Source organism: Triticum urartu, chromosome 7A (genome assembly GCF_056163025.1).
Source record: "Triticum urartu cultivar PI428250 chromosome 7A, HENAU_Tu73, whole genome shotgun sequence".
NCBI lineage: Eukaryota > Viridiplantae > Streptophyta > Magnoliopsida > Poales > Poaceae > Triticum > Triticum urartu.
In genome coordinates this window covers 150,291,053-150,308,855 of record NC_141879.1, presented here as the reverse complement: position 1 = coordinate 150,308,855, position 17,803 = coordinate 150,291,053, and the positions used below count along the sequence as shown (strand labels likewise).

General features: G+C 44.1%; 2 protein-coding genes across 5 annotated transcripts; one reads left to right on the top strand and one right to left on the bottom strand.

Annotated features, from left to right (window-relative positions):
• Window positions 1-1,735: 1,735 nt before the first annotated feature.
• ATJ1 (DNAJ heat shock family protein) lies at window positions 1,736-10,541 on the top strand. Of its 2 annotated transcripts, none has more exons than XM_048684730.2 (19): window positions 1,736-2,093; window positions 2,208-2,247; window positions 2,556-2,639; window positions 2,751-2,842; window positions 3,591-3,674; window positions 3,764-3,802; window positions 4,026-4,196; window positions 4,272-4,313; window positions 4,398-4,485; window positions 5,395-5,459; window positions 5,549-5,611; window positions 5,678-5,750; window positions 6,331-6,422; window positions 7,520-7,591; window positions 8,058-8,114; window positions 8,431-8,479; window positions 8,555-8,624; window positions 9,608-9,697; window positions 9,945-10,541. In XM_048684730.2, the coding sequence occupies exons 1-19, from the start codon at window positions 2,034-2,036 to the stop codon at window positions 9,970-9,972; spliced, it is 1,359 nt and encodes a 452-aa protein (XP_048540687.1). In that variant the 5' UTR covers window positions 1,736-2,033; the 3' UTR covers window positions 9,973-10,541. The 2 variants fall into 2 exon arrangements, with proteins under 2 accessions (XP_048540687.1, XP_048540686.1); XM_048684729.2 differs by having other exon boundaries at window positions 1,737-2,093; window positions 9,982-10,541.
• A 15-nt stretch (window positions 10,542-10,556) lies between these two features.
• Window positions 10,557-17,465, bottom strand: LOC125519947 (putative glucan 1,3-beta-glucosidase A). Of its 3 annotated transcripts, none has more exons than XM_048684727.2 (10): window positions 17,092-17,465; window positions 16,894-17,003; window positions 16,676-16,795; window positions 15,726-15,905; window positions 15,427-15,585; window positions 15,157-15,326; window positions 14,906-15,058; window positions 14,025-14,377; window positions 13,713-13,892; window positions 10,557-10,694 (listed from the first exon to the last, which is right to left on the bottom strand). In XM_048684727.2, exons 1-10 carry the CDS (start codon window positions 17,162-17,164, stop codon window positions 10,609-10,611), a joined length of 1,584 nt encoding a protein of 527 aa, XP_048540684.1. In that variant the 5' UTR covers window positions 17,165-17,465; the 3' UTR covers window positions 10,557-10,608. The 3 variants fall into 3 exon arrangements, with proteins under 3 accessions (XP_048540684.1, XP_048540685.1, XP_087388131.1); XM_048684728.2 differs by having other exon boundaries at window positions 15,427-15,543; XM_087532005.1 differs by lacking the exon at window positions 10,557-10,694 and having other exon boundaries at window positions 13,488-13,892.
• Window positions 17,466-17,803: the final 338 nt, after the last annotated feature.

Here is a 17,803-nt window from a genome sequence, read left to right as displayed (position 1 = left end):
TTCTCCGTACACACAGGTCAATCTCCAATCAACCTGGTTTGGTATGCTGACAGTAGCATCAATATGGTACTCCAAAAAACCAAAAACATCGAGCTTTATTCCATCATTCCAAAACAAACCAATGCCGCCACTGCGGCCTGAACTATTTATTGCATAGGCATGACTGAAACCTAAAGTACCAGCTAAACTTTCAACACGTGCTTTAGAAATTTGGGTCTCTACAATACAGAGCACGGTCGGGGCAAATTGCTTCGCTAGATCGCGAAGCTCTCGAACTGTCGCGGCTTTGCCCACACCGCGACAGTTCTAGCATACGATATTCATTGTGCCCGGCGATCCTCCTCGCGGGAGGTCGCCGATTTTGCATCATTAGGTTTTCCTGGAACTCCTCCCTTCTTCAGGCCGAGGCTATCCTGGTTCACACGGAGTCTCTTCAGATCCTGCTTGGCCGGAGGGCTGGCTAACATGGCCGGCGGCGCTTGTGAGCTTTGTGAGGAAGAGGGAACCACAGGCCTTTTGCGTTTATCCTCCACTTCCACCAAAGCAAGATCTGTATCTTCATCCATCTTCTGTTCTGCCTCATCCTCTTTGGCATGTTCCTTATCAAAACCGCGGCCCGAGCGGCCACCCCGGCGGCCGCCACGACGGCCTATGCCCCGGCCGCCTCCTGGACCTGCTCCAATGTTCATGGTCCATGTAGCTCTCAAGTCCTTGAAGTACAACGCTGAAGGGGGGTGGATCCCATCACCATGCTCTTTGTACACATGCCCTAGGTGACCGAAAACATCACACCAATCGGGTAATCGCTCGTATTTCACACGATAAATCTGCCTTTTCCCATCACGGATCATAGACACAGCATTCTTCAAGGGCTTGTACACATTGATCTTTATCCAGACACGATAAAAATTACCCGTAAAATCTTGCGTCAATGGCTCCTTGAACAGGACCTCCCCTACCCTTGATGCTAAGTCTCCCACGAGATGAGCATACAGGTCTGGCACGTCATGGATTTGTATCCATATATTGATGGTATCCAGGTTGACCTCTGTTGGCTTTGTGATTCCATCATAAGGCGTGATCACGACCGTCCTACATTACACGCTCCCAATCGCCAAGGCAGAAGAATTGCATCGTGTACAAGTTGTCCTTCAGGGGGCGAAACTTGACATCATGAGCCAGATCCCACGCGGCCCTCATGTTCTTGAAGAACCAGTATTGGCTGTACGTCTTATCTATGTGAACCCTAGCCACTGTCATCCATCGCACATCTTCTGGAGGTGCCTGTTTCTCATCAAAGGCGACGTCGTCGAGGTCCTCCTCCCGAAGACCTAACTCAGCCATCATCTTCTCCACATCCGCAGCAGTGTTGGACCCAGACACCTCGGCAGTCTTCGATCCCATCCTGTAGCCAAACTTGAACCCTAACCCGAAAAACAAATTGGACCACCGCAAACGAACCCTATCTCTCTTCTCTCCCCAAGGCGCCGATCAAGGCCGGGTAGCGATGCAGATCGCCCCGTGGTCAGCCCGAATCAAACAGCCAAAGGAGGATCGGAGGAGGGGAGGCAAATCTCGACGGCAGCGACAAGGTCGCCTTCGGGAGGAAAAACCCTAGCGTGAGGGAAAAAAAATTGTCACACTCAGAAACCGAAGATGGAACCGTATTCGCGGCAGAATTCGAACTCGCATATTGGGCCTTGTGGCCGAGCCGCCGAGGCCGTCGAGCTCTCGGGGCTACTCCTTGCCGTGGGCCCGGCTTCATTGTTTGGAGAGAGGGTCGAATCACTCGCCAAGCCGTCGCCGCCGCCGCCGCCCACGCCCTCCCCCTCCTCCTCCCACCGCCGCCCTCTCCTCTCTCCCAGCGGCCCGCGAGTGGAGGCTCCCGCCCTTCCCACCCCCCACGGTTGCCGGCGGGCGCTTGCTCAGGCCCCCTCTCCCATAGCCCTGTCGTACGGCTTCCCCTCCAAACCCTCGACCCCCCTCCTCTGCTCTGCGGCCGCTCTCGCAAAGCGGACGCCGCCGATCGGTGGATGGGCCGGTTCGGGTGGCTCCGGCTCGCGTCGAGGTCCCTCGCGCGCCGCTCCGGCGAGGTAATGCCGGCTCGCGTTCGTTTGCCGCCTTTCCCATTTCCCCGATTTTGGTCGAGGGGCTCTGCAGAGTTGCTGTTGTTCACTTCATTCCCGATTTCCGATTTCTTCCTGCAGGCGTCTGCGCAGAGGAGCGCATGGATTCGGCCGTCTACACGTAATGTCCTTCTGTCTTGTATGATTTCGTGTTAATTCAGTCTGCCTGTAAACTGCCGCCACTTGTAAGTTCGGATAATAGTAAGAGGCAATTCTGATATGCTAAAGATGCCAACCAAAATTGCCCCCCTTCCACGAAATAAAACAAGTTGCTCATGCATGCAGTGGTTGGAAGCAGATTTAAATACCATACCCATTTACTAGCTACTTTTATCACTTCCAATATTAACTTATATGCGAATATTATTTATTTTCTTTGATTCTTACCCATCTCCTTGTGCTATTTTTTTTTGTGGAGAATGCGCACAGCTTGCACCTCTAGTGGTGCTGATAGATGCTATGGTCGATCAACATTTATATCATCTGTGCCGAGCAGGTTCTTTCATTCCACAGGTTGTTTTTCTGTTCTTGTATGAATTGAACTTAATATGGCAATACCCTGTTATTATCCTCATATTGTGGTGAATGCATACACTATTAATCTTTTGTGGGTGCATCTTTAAGGTCAGCGTTATTCGATGGACAAGGACTATTACAAGGTTCTTGGTGTGACTAAAGATGCCTCACAAGATGACATAAAAAAGGCTTTTCAATCTGTGAGTATCTTATCCCAGTTCAGCAAATCTTGAAACCTGACTAGGCTAGCTCACTATTTGTTTGACATGGCCATGCCACTTAGTAAATATCCATATATCAAGCGGTAGTCTCATCCACTTTCTATCATTCAATCATGTGTGATGCTGCTAACTTCAAACAAATCACATAATATTAAAATCATTTGTCTGAAGCATTATTATGGATTGTTTTGGAATATATTTTGTTGACAATGCCAACAATCTATGCAGCAACCGTAAACCATTTTTTCTCTTCTACAAATATATAGCAATTGGGACCAACCTGGGATTCAGATAAGATGAACTAGATTTACTGAACAGTAAACAAGGTAGTTAGGTTTACATTGATGGATTAAATGGAGACAATTAATCTTTTAATCATTGTTAAGTTTTTTTTTGAACCGGGCTACCCCCCTTCCCATTAAGAAGAACGGAAATACATCAGTTCAAAGACTTACAGGAGGAGGGAAAGGAGAGAAGCGAGTCCAAAGCATTACTAGAACCACCGTAGCCGCCCGACATCAGAATGACTACTCTGGGGCAAAAACCTAGCAACACCAAAATAGCAGCTAGTCCTATTACAACTCAGGCAACACAGGAATCATTGTTAAGTAGATTGACCCGTATTTGGAAGTAAATATATACTTTAAGAGGCATTCCCACGATATGGCTACTAGGTTGAAATACGTACAGTTTTCTGATTCTAAAGCTCAAAACAATTTTTCTGTAGCTTGCAAAGAAGTACCATCCAGACACAAATAGAGGAAATACTGCTGCGAAAAGGATGTTTCAGGAAGTAAGAGACGCATACGAGGCAAGTAAGTTACCACCATGTCTTTAGTTTTGATGTTGATTATTATGCCTAAATTAACAGTGCCATATGTTTGTTTTGTTGGTCTCTAGACTCTTCGGGATCCTTCAAAGAGACAGCAATATGATATGGTAATAAGTTGCAACTTGCTGTTAGCACTTTATCCTCTCTCTTTCATGATTTTTTTAGTGGTAGTTTTATATTTTATTTATGGAGCAGCAACATTCCAATTTCTGTTATCTACTATTGAAAGTAAATGGCTCAGTGCATTACTTCTCAAGCTCTTTGAATTTACAATTTGAAGTTTGTGAGTTCCTGTACACATTAAGTTAATGTTATGCTGTAATACTGCAGCTATTTTCTGGAGGGTCAGCTGCAAATTCCACAAGGGGTAGGGGGGAGTTCGATGGATCCTATCAAGATCCATTTTCAAGATTCAACAAACAGAACGACGACCCTTTTGCACAATTCTACAGACAAAATGATGGTCCTTTTTCTAATCAGTTTTACAAAGTATTCTCAGAGGTATTTCATACCTTCCCCTTTTAATTTTACTTCAACGTTTCACATGGGAGTACCATTAATTCTCTTTGTTTTCAGGTTTTCCAGCATGATGTAGATGTACATGCCAGTGACATTGAGGTTCATTCTTCAGATTCTTCTTCTTGCATGTCTAAGTAACAACACCTTTAGTCATGAACTAATCTTATCTCTTGACTTAAGTAGATAGAGCTGAATCTGTCTTTTGGCGAAGCTGCTAAAGGATGTACGAAGGAAGTTCCCTTCAGTGCAAAGAATCTTTGCTACTCATGTGGTTAGTACACATTTAGAGATATTGCTATTCTTATTTATGTTACACCTATCGCTTGTAGTAATTTTGTAGACATCTAGACATTTATGCGGAAATAAATTTGCCAGCAGAGTTAAATGTGAAGTTTCTTCTATTATATTTTGAGATTTTCCTGAACTTATTTGTTTCTCTCTGGCTTTTGTATCTGGGTAGTCTGTTGTAGGCACATAGTATTGAGCTACTGTAATTCAGTTGGTTTTTTCTTTAGCTTAATCAATGAAGGTCAGATTCCATTAGGTTGTCCTGGACTCCTGGTTTGCATTCAGTTCGATGTCACATGATATAAACTACTCCCTCCGTCCCATAATGTAAGACGTTTTTTGACACTAGTGTAGTGTCAAAAAATGTCTTACATTATGGGACGGAGGGAGTAGATAATATCATCATCTATTGGTATCATGGTTTCATCTCCCCCATTACTCTTCCCAAAGCATGTCTAGATGTCAGTTGTATGTAAATGAATAGCTGATAGGTTAAATGAACTGCAAGATAGGTAGGTCTGTGTTTGTGTTTTCTGTTCTCCCGTTTGAATACTGTTACGGAGGTATGCAAATTAATACTTCAATTTTCAGCAGTAGTCAATTTCAAACCATTTCCTAGAGTGGAAAATAACATATGTGGTTACTGTGGGTGCGATGTAATCCGCATGCCAGTAGATCTTTTTATTGGACATAGATTCGACTTATATAACACTAATGTTGGTGATAACTTGCTCTATTATGTAACATTACAATCACATAATATTAAAATGGCAACAAATGCTTGACTTAAAGCTGCAATCTTACTCTTACGTAGTAGTTACTGTCCTAATTTATCCCATGCTTATCTTGCTTTTTTTTGTGAGAAAAACTCCTCATATATGTTCTAATGTAGATGGGAGAGGATACTTGGCCAATGCAAGAAAATATGTTTGCCCTTCTTGTAAAGGTGCAGGAAAAGTAAGTATTTGTTTTTATGCTTTAATTGTTTTTTTGCAAATATCAATGAAGGGTATTGTTTGTAAGCTCTGCACCGGTGGTTTGTGCAGGTTAGTATGTATCCGTTCACATCCATTTGTACTACTTGCAGAGGCTTCGGGAAAGTGATTAAGGTATTGAGTAACATGTAAAGTTTGTCAGATCTTTTAAATCTATCTCACGCATGACGATTTTCACAGGATCACTGCCTAACATGCAAAGGTGCAGGGGTGGTAGATGGTATGAAATATGCAAACGTGATCATTCCAGCAGGTGCTGTGCAGCTAAGCTTCAATAGTTCAATTGTCTTCTGCCGACCAGCTTCTTTCACAGAAATGCCTTCATATGATTATATCTTTGGATTATTTATGAGTTGCTTGCTCTAGAGCCTGTCTTACGTTCTAATACAATTGCCAAAATGTTATAATTTTAGATCATCCTGGAGTTATGTCCTTTGGAGGCGGATCTATCACATGCTATATTCTTGATATTTCTACCATGTTTAATACACAGAAGTTAGGGCTAAAACAATTACATGCCAAAAATCCTGCTGCATCACTATAGTACGCTCATATATGTTGTCTGCGCATTAGTTCTTCCTGAAACTTGACTTGCATAGTTGGTTCGTACATTTCTTTGCGCATATAAGCTTATTCATGAGACATGTGAAACATCAAACATGTTAACTTTCGTAGGCTGGTAGCTGTCCTAGTTCCTAGGTCTTATTTTTCGTCAGTAAGAAGGATACTGCTTCATAGTTGTTTGCAGCCACTGCTTGTTTCTTTCACTTAATTTTTTGTTAGACTGTGAATTTTGTTTTTCTCTTGACTTTACCAAAGATTTGTTTTTGTAGGAGTTGATTCTGGTGATACAATTCATGTACGGGAGGCTGGAAATAGCGGTGGACGTGGAGCCATACCTGGAAGTCTATACATTAAGCTTCGAGTGAGAATATTGTCATACTTTTAATTCTTTATTTCGTATGTCCACTTATTTGTTCTGTAATACTGAGGTTCAGTGGTTCACAACTTCACATGTTTCTGCATTTTAGTTAATCATTCAGATATACTTAATTACTTACTACTGAAAGTGCCAATCTGTAATGAAAAAAATAAGGGTTCTAGAAGCAAATCCAATTTCGTATGAAATTGTTTCGTGACATTTGACATTCTGACCTATTTGGAACAATATTGGTTTTTAATTAATTGAATTTGTGAACTGTAGTTATGCTACCTTTGTTTATTTAAAGATTAAAGATATTAAGACATAATATTTTCCCATTAAACTGTAGCATCAGAAGGTATGTGCTGGCTGAGATGAACAGCAGGTGTACCTGTGTAGGGAGTGTTGAATTTTAGCATTCAATCGAACCACTTTTACAGGGTTTCTCTTGGGGAACTACAAATAGTACCGGTTGATATCTCACTAGTTAGCTATCTTCGATGCTAATATTGCTAGGTGTGCCTGGTGCTGCAATGTGCAGCAGTAGGGCTTTTACTTAATATTGGTGATCTACCCCATCTTAGGTTTGCATTATATATTTTGCTGTAAAATGATATATTTTTTGGGTCATATTGGGTGTGTTGGCTGTTGTATCATCTTGATATATTGATTGAATGAAAATGTCCTTTATCAAAGAAAAGCTACCTCCATAAGCTCCAGCTGCTTATAGTTTATCCAATCATATGAATGTTGAGGCTTTTGTGACCAGCATAATGAATTTCCGTTGCATTGTGTGATTCCTCATCTTTATGCATGTTTGATGCTACTGAACTTGGCATGCCTCTCTATAAGGTGTGGTTTTGTTCTCACAAGTCACGACTAACAAGTACTCCTCTGTAAACTAATATAAGACCGTTTTGTGAGGGAGTAGTTGGTTTGGTGTATGTACCAATGAATTAAAACTATCTGTACAACAGTTGTGCTGCCTGGGGGGCTATTAGCCTCCGCTGTCATGACCTCGTAGAATGATTCTGCTCTACCAGCTCTTTTATATCAAGCAATCCAGCTTTTAATTCTTCCATGAACCATGTATATCGTAGGTAGCAAGTGATCCAGTATTTGTTCGAGATGGTGCTGATGTACATGTGGACAAAAAGATAAGCTTCACACAGGTAGTAGCAATTATCTTTCAGGAACTTCTTTTGTACTGCTGTCCTACTATTTTGCTCCTTTGTAGAGCAAGCTTTTGAAGAATTATCCTATTTCTCAGGAACTGCTTTCCCACTTGTGTCGTGTGACTTTATTTCCATCTGTAGCTTACAGCTTATGCCAAGATTAGTTCATATAATTTATTCTAATTTCTAATTCAGGACAACAATTCATGATATTCGTTTTGAACCTTTGAGAAATGCTGCATAGATGAACCTAGAGAGGTGGAGGAATAAGAAATGATAGTTTGTTAGGTTTTGGAATTGGGAGACATCATTATCATTAGTTCATGACTATTAGCTGTCAAAGTTTTAATGTGGTAGTCTTGTATTAATGAGCATTTGTTGGTGTATGTGGACATTTGAATTTCTGTTGTTAATTGGTGCCTTGGTGTTGGGTTTTTGCTGATCATTTACCTTTCTTGTGTAGGCAATGCTTGGTGGAAAAATCGAAGTACCCACTTTAGACGGTAAAACAGAAATTAAGGTAACAATACCTGGTGGGAAAAAGACATGCATGTATTCCTACTGAGAAAATGTCAAAAGCACTTCAAACTTCTGTTATCATAATATCTTGTATTTTTCATAGCTTAATTAGGCACTTAACCTCCCTGTTGTTATTTTAATGCTTCTAGAGTGGACCGTTTCTAGTTAGAACATCTGGGTCTGGCATGGCTAGATATTTCTTTTGAGAAGCATGTAGCCATCTATTTGTTGAGTGGACATGCTTTTAAGTTCTAGAGAATATCTCTCCCCCCTCTATTTGTTAGTTTAGTTGACATTTGTTGTTATTTATTTTTCAGATACCCAAAGGAGTTCAACCAGGGCAAGTTGTCGTTTTAAGGGGGAAAGGTAGGTTATGCAAATAAACTAATTTAAGTCGGCAGTTTGCTTATTGTCAAGTGCTAACGATAGTAATGTTATCAGGATTGGAATTGCCAAACCAGGCAGGATATTTCGGAGACCAACATGTCCGTTTCAAAATACATTTTCCGTTGTAAGTTGCTTGTATTTTTCTTGATGCCCTTTTTACAGACATTACCCATTGCACTGTTTTGTACAGTGCTATTCTACTTTGCTCATGTATTTGTTCATGAGGTTAAAATGGTTATGTTCGATTCCCTTTCAACTTGCATTCCACGAGAATGGCTTTGCTAATACATTCGGCTTCCATCATATGAAGCAAAGCATAGGATGCATAGATATTCTTCAGGACTGGTTGTGGTAACATGAAGTCAAACTTGTAAGAATATTGTGTTATACTAGCGAGTTTAACTTGCTAGTACTTAGTGAGAGCCATGACATTACTGAGCCTAACCTAGTTACAACTCTTCGTACCATTAATGGTATTAGGTTTTGTGACGGGCAGGATATGAACACTCAAAGTGAAAATATCGTAGTGTGACTTGTGTGAGTAGATTGTTCACATTTCCCTAATGCTTTTGGTGATCTGGTCGGCGCATGAAACTAAAGGAAATGAATGTTAATTAGAACTTGAACTCTGCCCTAGGTGGAAGTAGAAATCCTAGAAGTTCAGTTACTGGCTTTCAGTAAACAATGTTTGAAAGGGATGATTGAAGGCCTCATGATAGTATTAATCCAGCGCTCTGCTACTTTGCACTCCCTCCGTTCGGAAATAGGTGACGCTGTTTTAGATTTCCGGACAGAGGAAGTAGCTTTTATCATTCTATAGGCAGACCACTGGTTATTGAGGTACAATAGTGATGAGACACAACATTCGTCAGCACTTAACGCTTCAATTTGGTTCCTGCTTAGTGCACTTTCAATCACTCTAGGGCTTTACTTGCTCTTGCTTTTCTGTTTAGTTTACGCTAAAGCCTAATTTTTTAGTTTAGCGCATTCAAATGGCCTTACCCTTAATCCTTTGCTTTTTCTGTGTAGTATTTTTATGCTATAGTATACGTCATCAGTACGCTCCATTTTTTTAGATTTATGACAATATCAATTTTTAATCTGCAGGAAAGTTAACGAACGTCAGCGTGCACTGTTGGAAGACTTTGCAGCAGAGGAAGCCACTAAGGAACAGAGTTTTTTTGCAACGGGAAACTGGTAATCAATTGCCTCGCCATTTATTCTGATTATCTTTGACTATCATGGGAAGTTCATGAGATGTAAATTAAAACTGCATGCTTTGTTAATGTTCATGCACTGATTGATGTGTTGACTCTACCTTATTCTGATTGCTCTAGCCTGGTAGGCCTGGTGTGCAAGCGAAGTTTCATCTGTTGCACAACATTCATCGTTCTGTTTTATAGTTTGCATTATATGGTAGTAATAAAGATGAAATTTCAAACAGGCTTTACGAGCAGCTATCTACTGGTTGATACTTACAGGTCGGAGCTTATTGTTGAAAATATGAAGAGCCAAAATTTCATGATCGGGCTTGGTTTTGTCATGCTGATCTATCTGATGCTTAGCAAGGCTGTTAGTTAAGGCTTCGAAGCTGTGCGGTGATATCAAGCAGCAGTGACATCAGAAATTGAATACGGCATTATTACATATGGTCAAGATTCTTTTTTGGCCACGGGAATTTACAATTTTGGAGCTGTGGAGAGGAGGATTACTGGTTCCTGTGAACTTTTTTTTTTGGGAAGGACTGGTTCCTGTGAACTGATAAGTCATACCAAATGATTTATGTGTTCTCCTTTTTCTTGGGGTGGCGATTATCTCATGCTTCAATAAATCGCTAGATTATTGTTAAAGCGCTCCTTAATAGTACACCAGTAATTGTGTTGCACGTAGTTGTTAGATAGGATATTAGTTGCATGTCAATATTACGTGTAATATTAATTGCATGCTAAACATGTTGACGCTCAACATTGAGCAATCTAGGCCATTCGATTGACATGGTTTGATGGGTCAAGATTAATTGGAGCCCTTTGGGTCTTCGACATGTGGATTTGTCTTTGACGCTATAATATATCTTTCTTTCACATGTGAACTGTTTTTTGGCCGTATGTTTATTGTATCAACGTCAATAACAAAAGATACATAAGACATCCTGCCACAAGCATCGTGTAACTTGCTCTTTGCAATGGCGACCCCCCTACAGAAGAAAAGATGCATCATGTTAAACACTTCGTGTGACATGGAAAATGTATTGAATCAAACTGCAGAAGGAAATAATAACAGGATTAAGCAATATGATTGTCAATAGCAATATCAGAGGATTTGTAATTAGAATTGGTATCCTACATTCCTTTAAAATTCCTATAGAACGCACCATTCCATAGAAATTTGGAAATGTTAACGCCCACATGTGTGGGCGTTGACCATCTCGACCACACGCATCCATCACCGTCCAGTACTATATGCACGAATCTTGACACAATCTGGTTGATTTTTTGTGTCACGTAGGACAAGGCATGTGTGTGGCGTGTGACATAGTTCGCCCACACATCCGTTTTACCACACGGAGGGGCCGGTGTGTGGGCGTTTAGTAGTCACCCACACACCAGTTTTCAGGCACGCACAAGGGCTGGTGTGTGGGCATTTGCCATCTCGCCCACACGCCTGTCTCCTCTCCCACACGTAAGCTACTAGTTGCCATGTGTTTTTGCAGCGCACATGGCAACTGCCTCTAGTGTGCTTTATAAGCAGGTGGCAACTCTCTTTTTTTACCCGAGTTGCCATGTGTTTTTGCAGGGTACACGGCAACTGCCTAGTGTGCACGTAAGCAGATGGCAACTGTCTTTTACCGAGTTGCCATGTGTTTTTGCATGGTACATGACAACTGCCCCAACGTGCACGTACATGGCAACTGCCCTAACGTGCATGTAAGCAGATGACAACCCTTTCTTTTTACATGGCAACTGCCCTAGCATGCTTGTGAGCACATGGCAACTCTCTCAACCGCCTAGTATTAGTATGTGGCAACTCCTAAAGTTATGAAATCATGGCAACTACATTAGATCAGACCATACATGGCAACTGCAGCTGAGCAATCATGGCAACTGCAGTTGTCCGACATGGCAATCGTAGTTCAGCGACATGGCAACTGCAGATAAACGAACATGGACGAGGGTCTGGACCATGGCAACTGCGGGCGCGCGGTGGGCGTCACGCGTCGCGTGCGGGACCAGAAGGGTACGAGGCCTGACATACGGGCGTGTGGGCGTTATCAACTTCGCCCACACGCACGCGTGTGAGAGGGTTCAGGAGGGAAAAAAAGATATATATGGGCATTAGTTGTTTTGCCCACACGTAGGTGTGTGGGCTGGTTGCTGTCCATGCCACACGAGGCGTGTGGCACAACTACTCGATACACCACACGTATGGCAGTTATCGGGACCCTAGAAATTTTGGAGGAAAATAAACATGAGGTCCTACATCATGTTTTCTTCTATTTGTGTATACACTTTTCGTGTTTTCCCTGCATGACACCCGAGTGATAATTTTAAATCTTCTCTATAGTTCTATTTGTTGTGGTTTTCCCTATTCCAACGTTTTGAGTTCATGCGTTCCAAACTGGGCCAAATAATTTTTGCTTTTTGGAAGATGCTTCCAACTCAATTGATGGCTCATTCAACGCATGTGCTTGCGTTTTTGTCAAGCAAATGAAGTAGGTAGGTTGGACTAGTAAATTACTCCCTCCGTAACCTACAAGACGTTTTTCTTGGCATTGTTGTAGTGTCAGAAAAATGTCTTATATTAAATTACAGAGGTAGCACTTGGAACTCAGCTGGTAAATCAATCGTCCCCATTCGTATCCCTAGCTCTAGCAGCCGCTCATGGCTCCCCATAAGCCACCTGTCATGACCGGTGGCACCATTACACTCCGCCCTGCCTCCTCTGCTGCCCCGGTCATCCCTCTAACCACACCCGCCTGTTAGAGCATCTCTAGCCGCGCTCTCAACAGGCCCCCCCAAGGCTGTTTTTTAGTCACCTGAATGAGCCTGTTTTTCGCCGGATTGGGCCGAAATTGGCGCCAGCGCACCTAACCCGAACCCGGCGCGCTGGGGGGCGCTTGGGGGCGCCGGCGCGAACGTTTTCGAGCGAAAGAGTGGCGGGACCGACGCGTCAGCGAGACGAAGGCTGGTCGTCCTCATCGTCTCGGTTTTCCCGCGGGGAATCAGTGCCAAGGCTGCACCAACAACGCGCCGACGCCGCAACAACAGCGAGGGCCGCCGCCTGTGGTGGGGCGTCCCGGGCCGCACGCTCAGCGGCGTCCTCGCGCACCTCAAGGGCGGCAACGACCCGCCGTTCGAGTACCCGACCGCTCGGAGCGGCGGCGCGTGGCTGCCGAGGAGGATGATGGGATGGTCATCCTCCTCCCGATCCTCCTCTCACTCCTCCGGCGCGCCGACGTTGGTCAGCGTCAAGCCAGAGCCGTCCGAGACGCCGCTCGGTAGGCGCACCCGCGGCGCCGGCCTCGTCATCAACGACGGCGGTCGTGGCTCCTCCTCCTTGGCCCCTCCTCGCCTGGTCAAGCCGAAGAGGGAGCCAGGGCTGGCAACGGTGAAGCCGGAGCCGGGGCTCGCCGCCGTGAAGCCGGAGCCTGCTCTCGCCGAGGAGGCCGACGAAGAAGAGGCCGCCTTGAAGTGGGCGCGCGAGGACTACGCGCGCATGGAGCTGGACCGCCAGCACCGCGCCCTGGAGGAGATCGCCGAACGCCGCCGCCGTGAAGCAGCGGGGTCGAGCAGCGGCGCCGGCCGTGTCAAGGAGGAGAAGCAGGAGGACGACGCCGGCGACGACTATGCCCTGCTCAGTGCCTACTTCGGCCCGTAGTTTAGGGTTTTTTCCGTCCATTTTATTCATGTAAAAAACGTCTAAATTTCGTCGAAATATGTCGTGTTTGTTGAAATTTGGCCGTGTTTGCTGAAATTTGGCCGAACTGTGGGGACGTCTGGGGCCCGACCTGGGGGTGACGGCTGGGGACGTGCTCGCCCCCACGCCGAAAAAAACGCCGGCTCGCCCCAGCGGCGATTTTGGGCGCGTCTTGGGGGCTCAACGGCTGGAGATGCTCTTAACCCTCAAACTCCCCTCCGCCGGGTCATTCCAGGCCCAGTGTGGATTGTGTTTAAGTGACTGGAGGTTGAAGGCAGCTGAAGAACAAACTGCTTACCAATAATAAGATACCGATTCCTTACGTTCCATTCATAATCCCAGTGCACACTGTTGCACCTGACTGTCCAATAAGACCAGCCAAAGGAGGCTTCTCCAAAGACCTCCAATTGAGCTTTTCCAAAAGATCGGTATTGAATTTGTGAAGCGTTTGCCACATTCCATTCATTCACCCACTCTCCTGAGTAATGGCATAGAAAAGTCTTTATCAAGAGCAGGATAAACTGAGAAACACCTACAGTTAAATGATAGACCAAAATCCAAATGCCTGTGTGAATTTTTACATTAAGTTGTAATAGTATGCAGGACGTACCGACAAAAACAAGAGGTCCATTTGCGCCGTTCAAGGCCCGCACTTGAGGCAGTCTTTTTTCATAAACAAACTGTATGTTCTCTGTTGCGTTAAGCTTCTCATAATAAGGATCAAACAAATTGTAGTAATGCAAATCAACAACAGTGTTAGTTGGTCCCAGGTCAGCCTGATAAAGCTCCATTGGGTCTGCATTCCCTATCCTCTGGCAGAATATAACATAAGCTGTCTCCGAATAACTTCGTACAATTTTGTAGCCTTTTTTGTAATACGACACAAGAGTATCCAGTGGGACTGCTCCTGCAGAAGGCTCATTCAGAAGCTCGATACCAAGAAGCGAGGGATCGTCTGCATACCTGCAGATAAAGAGACAATACGTCTTGTTACTTTGTTAGAACTGAGAAAATTGTGATAGATAGAATCGCGTTGTTCACATGAAGAAAAAAATGCTAATGAAAATCGAAAACATGGCTCTTTACTTTCATGTATCCCCTCATTAGTGAGCAGATCAGACATTGTTAGTTGTTAAAGTTGTTAACATATGTTCTGAAGTTGCCTTTTTTCGCTTGTTATTCTAGTGACCAAGAGTACATATTGTTGAAAAAGTGCCAAGATGTGCAAATACCTATTGCTACTCATTGTCCACTGCCTTTTTTTTGCAAGATCTTTGAAGTATGAGATAAATTAATCCTTCACAGATCTATGGAGAATGAGAACTGAGTCTTTTTTCCAACTTGGTGATGCCTTTATTTATTTTCGTGGCCTGATGTTACCAATGGCATCATCAAGAAATATTTCGTCCACACAAAGCAAAAACTTCGTAACTAGGAAATAGAGTGAAAGAGTTTCATTTTTTTTAGGGAGAGTGCAAGAGTTAATGTTACCTTTGAGCTAAAAATTTAATGACATCCAGAGTCTTCTGTATGTTAACCTCTGAAGGCCAATCTACTGAACCATCCCTGCTAGCACTGTGCTCCATTCCGTTTTGAGATCCAGGAGCCGCATGAAGATCGATGATGCACTTCAAGCCATAAACCCTGATCTCAAAATCAGATCCACCATATGGTGCAGTCTCAAACTTTAAAGATTTTTTTGTGGGAGTAACAATCAAGAACAGTTTAGAGGCTAGACCTACTGTGCCCAGTAGAATGCTCTATCAAGGTACTCAAGGGAGCCACCAATAAATGGAGCGGGTGGATCAGGATCATACGCAATCCACCATCCAACTGGAATCCTGACTGCATTTATACTGTTTTGCGAGAGGAGAAAGAAATCATTTCCAGTAACAAAGCTCTTTCGGTGTTCCTGCAAATTGTGTAAAATAGCCAATAAACGCTTTTATGGAATAAAGCTCTGCACTACAGACTGGGAGGAGGTGACACAGCTCTGAAATTATGAAACTTACAGTCAAGACCGCTTTTGCCTGCACAGGTCCATACCCATTAGCAAGCTGGTAATCTCCATGCAAGTTGTTGGCAGCTATTGTCATCTGGAATGTTGCCATATCATCACCCCATCCAGGCTGGGAATGATAATTTGAAGTAAGCTGATTGTTATTTGTGACCTGAATAATGGAGTATACATCAACTTTCCTGGTTGCAATGCTGAAGCTTTAGCTAATTAGTTTCATTTCCATAGAAAGGAGTCTGATGAGTGTACATAACTGCTGAAATCTGAAGATCATATCGACAGCATAATCAATACCTGCAAATAGCTCCCATTTGAAAGCTTGATATGAAGCATTGAATTATTCCGTTCGATATAAAATGTTTCGGAGTCTCCTGGTGAATCTGTAGTTGCTGAGATCACATCCTGATTACTTGCTGTCAAGAACTGACCATTGAGGCATCGGAACTGAAATTCACTATCAGAAACTCTCCACAGCTGAAAACAACGCCAAGACAAATGCAATTAGGAACAAACTAAGATATGATTGTTTTATTTGAGTATATATTTATTTTCCCTCAAGTAAGATATATTTATTTCTCACTAAGATGGATGACAGCTCTAGAGGACAAATGTAAAAATAGTGAACTCGTGCAGTTTACTAGAAGTGCACCTTCTTCCACTGGGAAACACACACATACTCCCTCCGTCCGAAAAAGCTTGTCCCAAGTTTATCCCTCAAATGTATGTATCTAGCACTAATCTGGTGCTAGATACATCCATTTGAGAGACAACCTTTTCCGGACGGAAGGAGTACATAGTACAATTCAGCCATCTGCATATTACCAAGCAGTATTTTTTTTCCCTGACCTGTGTAAAAACAGTTCAGTTTTCCCCTTAAGCCCTCGGGTACTACACGGGTCCTTAAACTTCGTGACAGTTCTAAATTAACTAGGTCTTCCTGAGTCGCGTTGGTGAGTTGAAGACCTGATGATCTTCAGGAACCAGAATATTGTCTTTGAAGGTTGAAGAAAATGCTACTCTGTATTGCATTTTCATCTCAGTTCTTTAGAGAAGAACAAAATGGAGCGCTTGAAAAAACAATGACGGCCTAAATGTTGAGGCGAATGCATCTATTCAATGTTGTTTTCTCCAAGATATCCAACAGACAAGATACAGAACCATTCAGCTTCCCAAACAGGCACCAAATGTGTGTATCATCAATTCACTTTCATTCTGCAAGAAACCACTTCCCTTTGGCAGTTTACCTTGAAAGTCTCCCATGTCGAAGCAGCATCCTGGTCCACGGCCACATTTCCACCGCCACCACCAACTGCACTCACGTACTTCTGGAGAGCAACAGACTTGAGCTGCACCTGCACGCCATCCTGAAGCGAATCCGATAGCCACATCACGAGGGGGCAAAGAAAAATGCACAGCACTATATAACAAGCATGGGGGTCCGAGAACAAGAGAGAGGACCTACCAGCATGTCCCCATTTGGGATGCCATCAAACAAGGAAGGCTTGATCCACCCCTCCACCACCAGCCAGCCTCCCAGGTTCACCGCCCTGACCTTGGTGAAGTCGTCCTTGTCTGCAAAGACAAAGCACAACCTAAGCAACCACCAAGACGGCAAGAACAACCGCATCCTTTTAAGCAGTTCCGACTGAGCAATTCTGACCTGATGACGAATGCGACAGTTGGAACACGGACAGAAGACCAAAGATCAGGACGCCGGCGTGGGGGAGCCCCATGCCGGCAATACGTCGAACAGATGGTGTGCGCGTGGACTGGGACTGGGACTGGGGCAGGGGAGGAGGAAGTGGGGCTTGTATAGAGCGAAAGGGACGGGAGATTCCAAGCCCACCGGGGGCGGACACCGAGAGGGGTGTGGCATACTGGCATGGCCGGGGAGGCAGGGAATCTCGCCTTTTGCGCAGTGCTGTTATACCTTCCTTATCGCCAAGTTCATCCTAAGCAATGGTGGAGACGCAAACGAGTAACGAGCACCGCCGCGCCACGCCGGCAGTCAAGCAGCTCGCTTTCGTTTGGGCTGCTTTCTCTGCCGGTAGCTCGCGGCGGCGGTGCGTTGGTGTCAGTACATGACGCAGGTCAGTTAACGCTTCGCGGCTATCGGACGGCCGTCATCGCTCCATCAGCTGTTAGCATCGCTCGACGGCTGTGATCGTTCGGACACTATTCACTATCCAGTTATAAATCCAGCCACTATTCCTGTTTGAGATGTCTTGGTCTTCAGGAATCGATTGCTGTCGCATGTTGGTACATACGGTGGCAACTGGGTAAGAGCATCTCCAGCCGCGCCCTCAACAAGGTCCTTCAGGTGATTTTTCGGTCGTCGGTGTCGAAAAATCGGTCCAGTCATGTATTCAAAG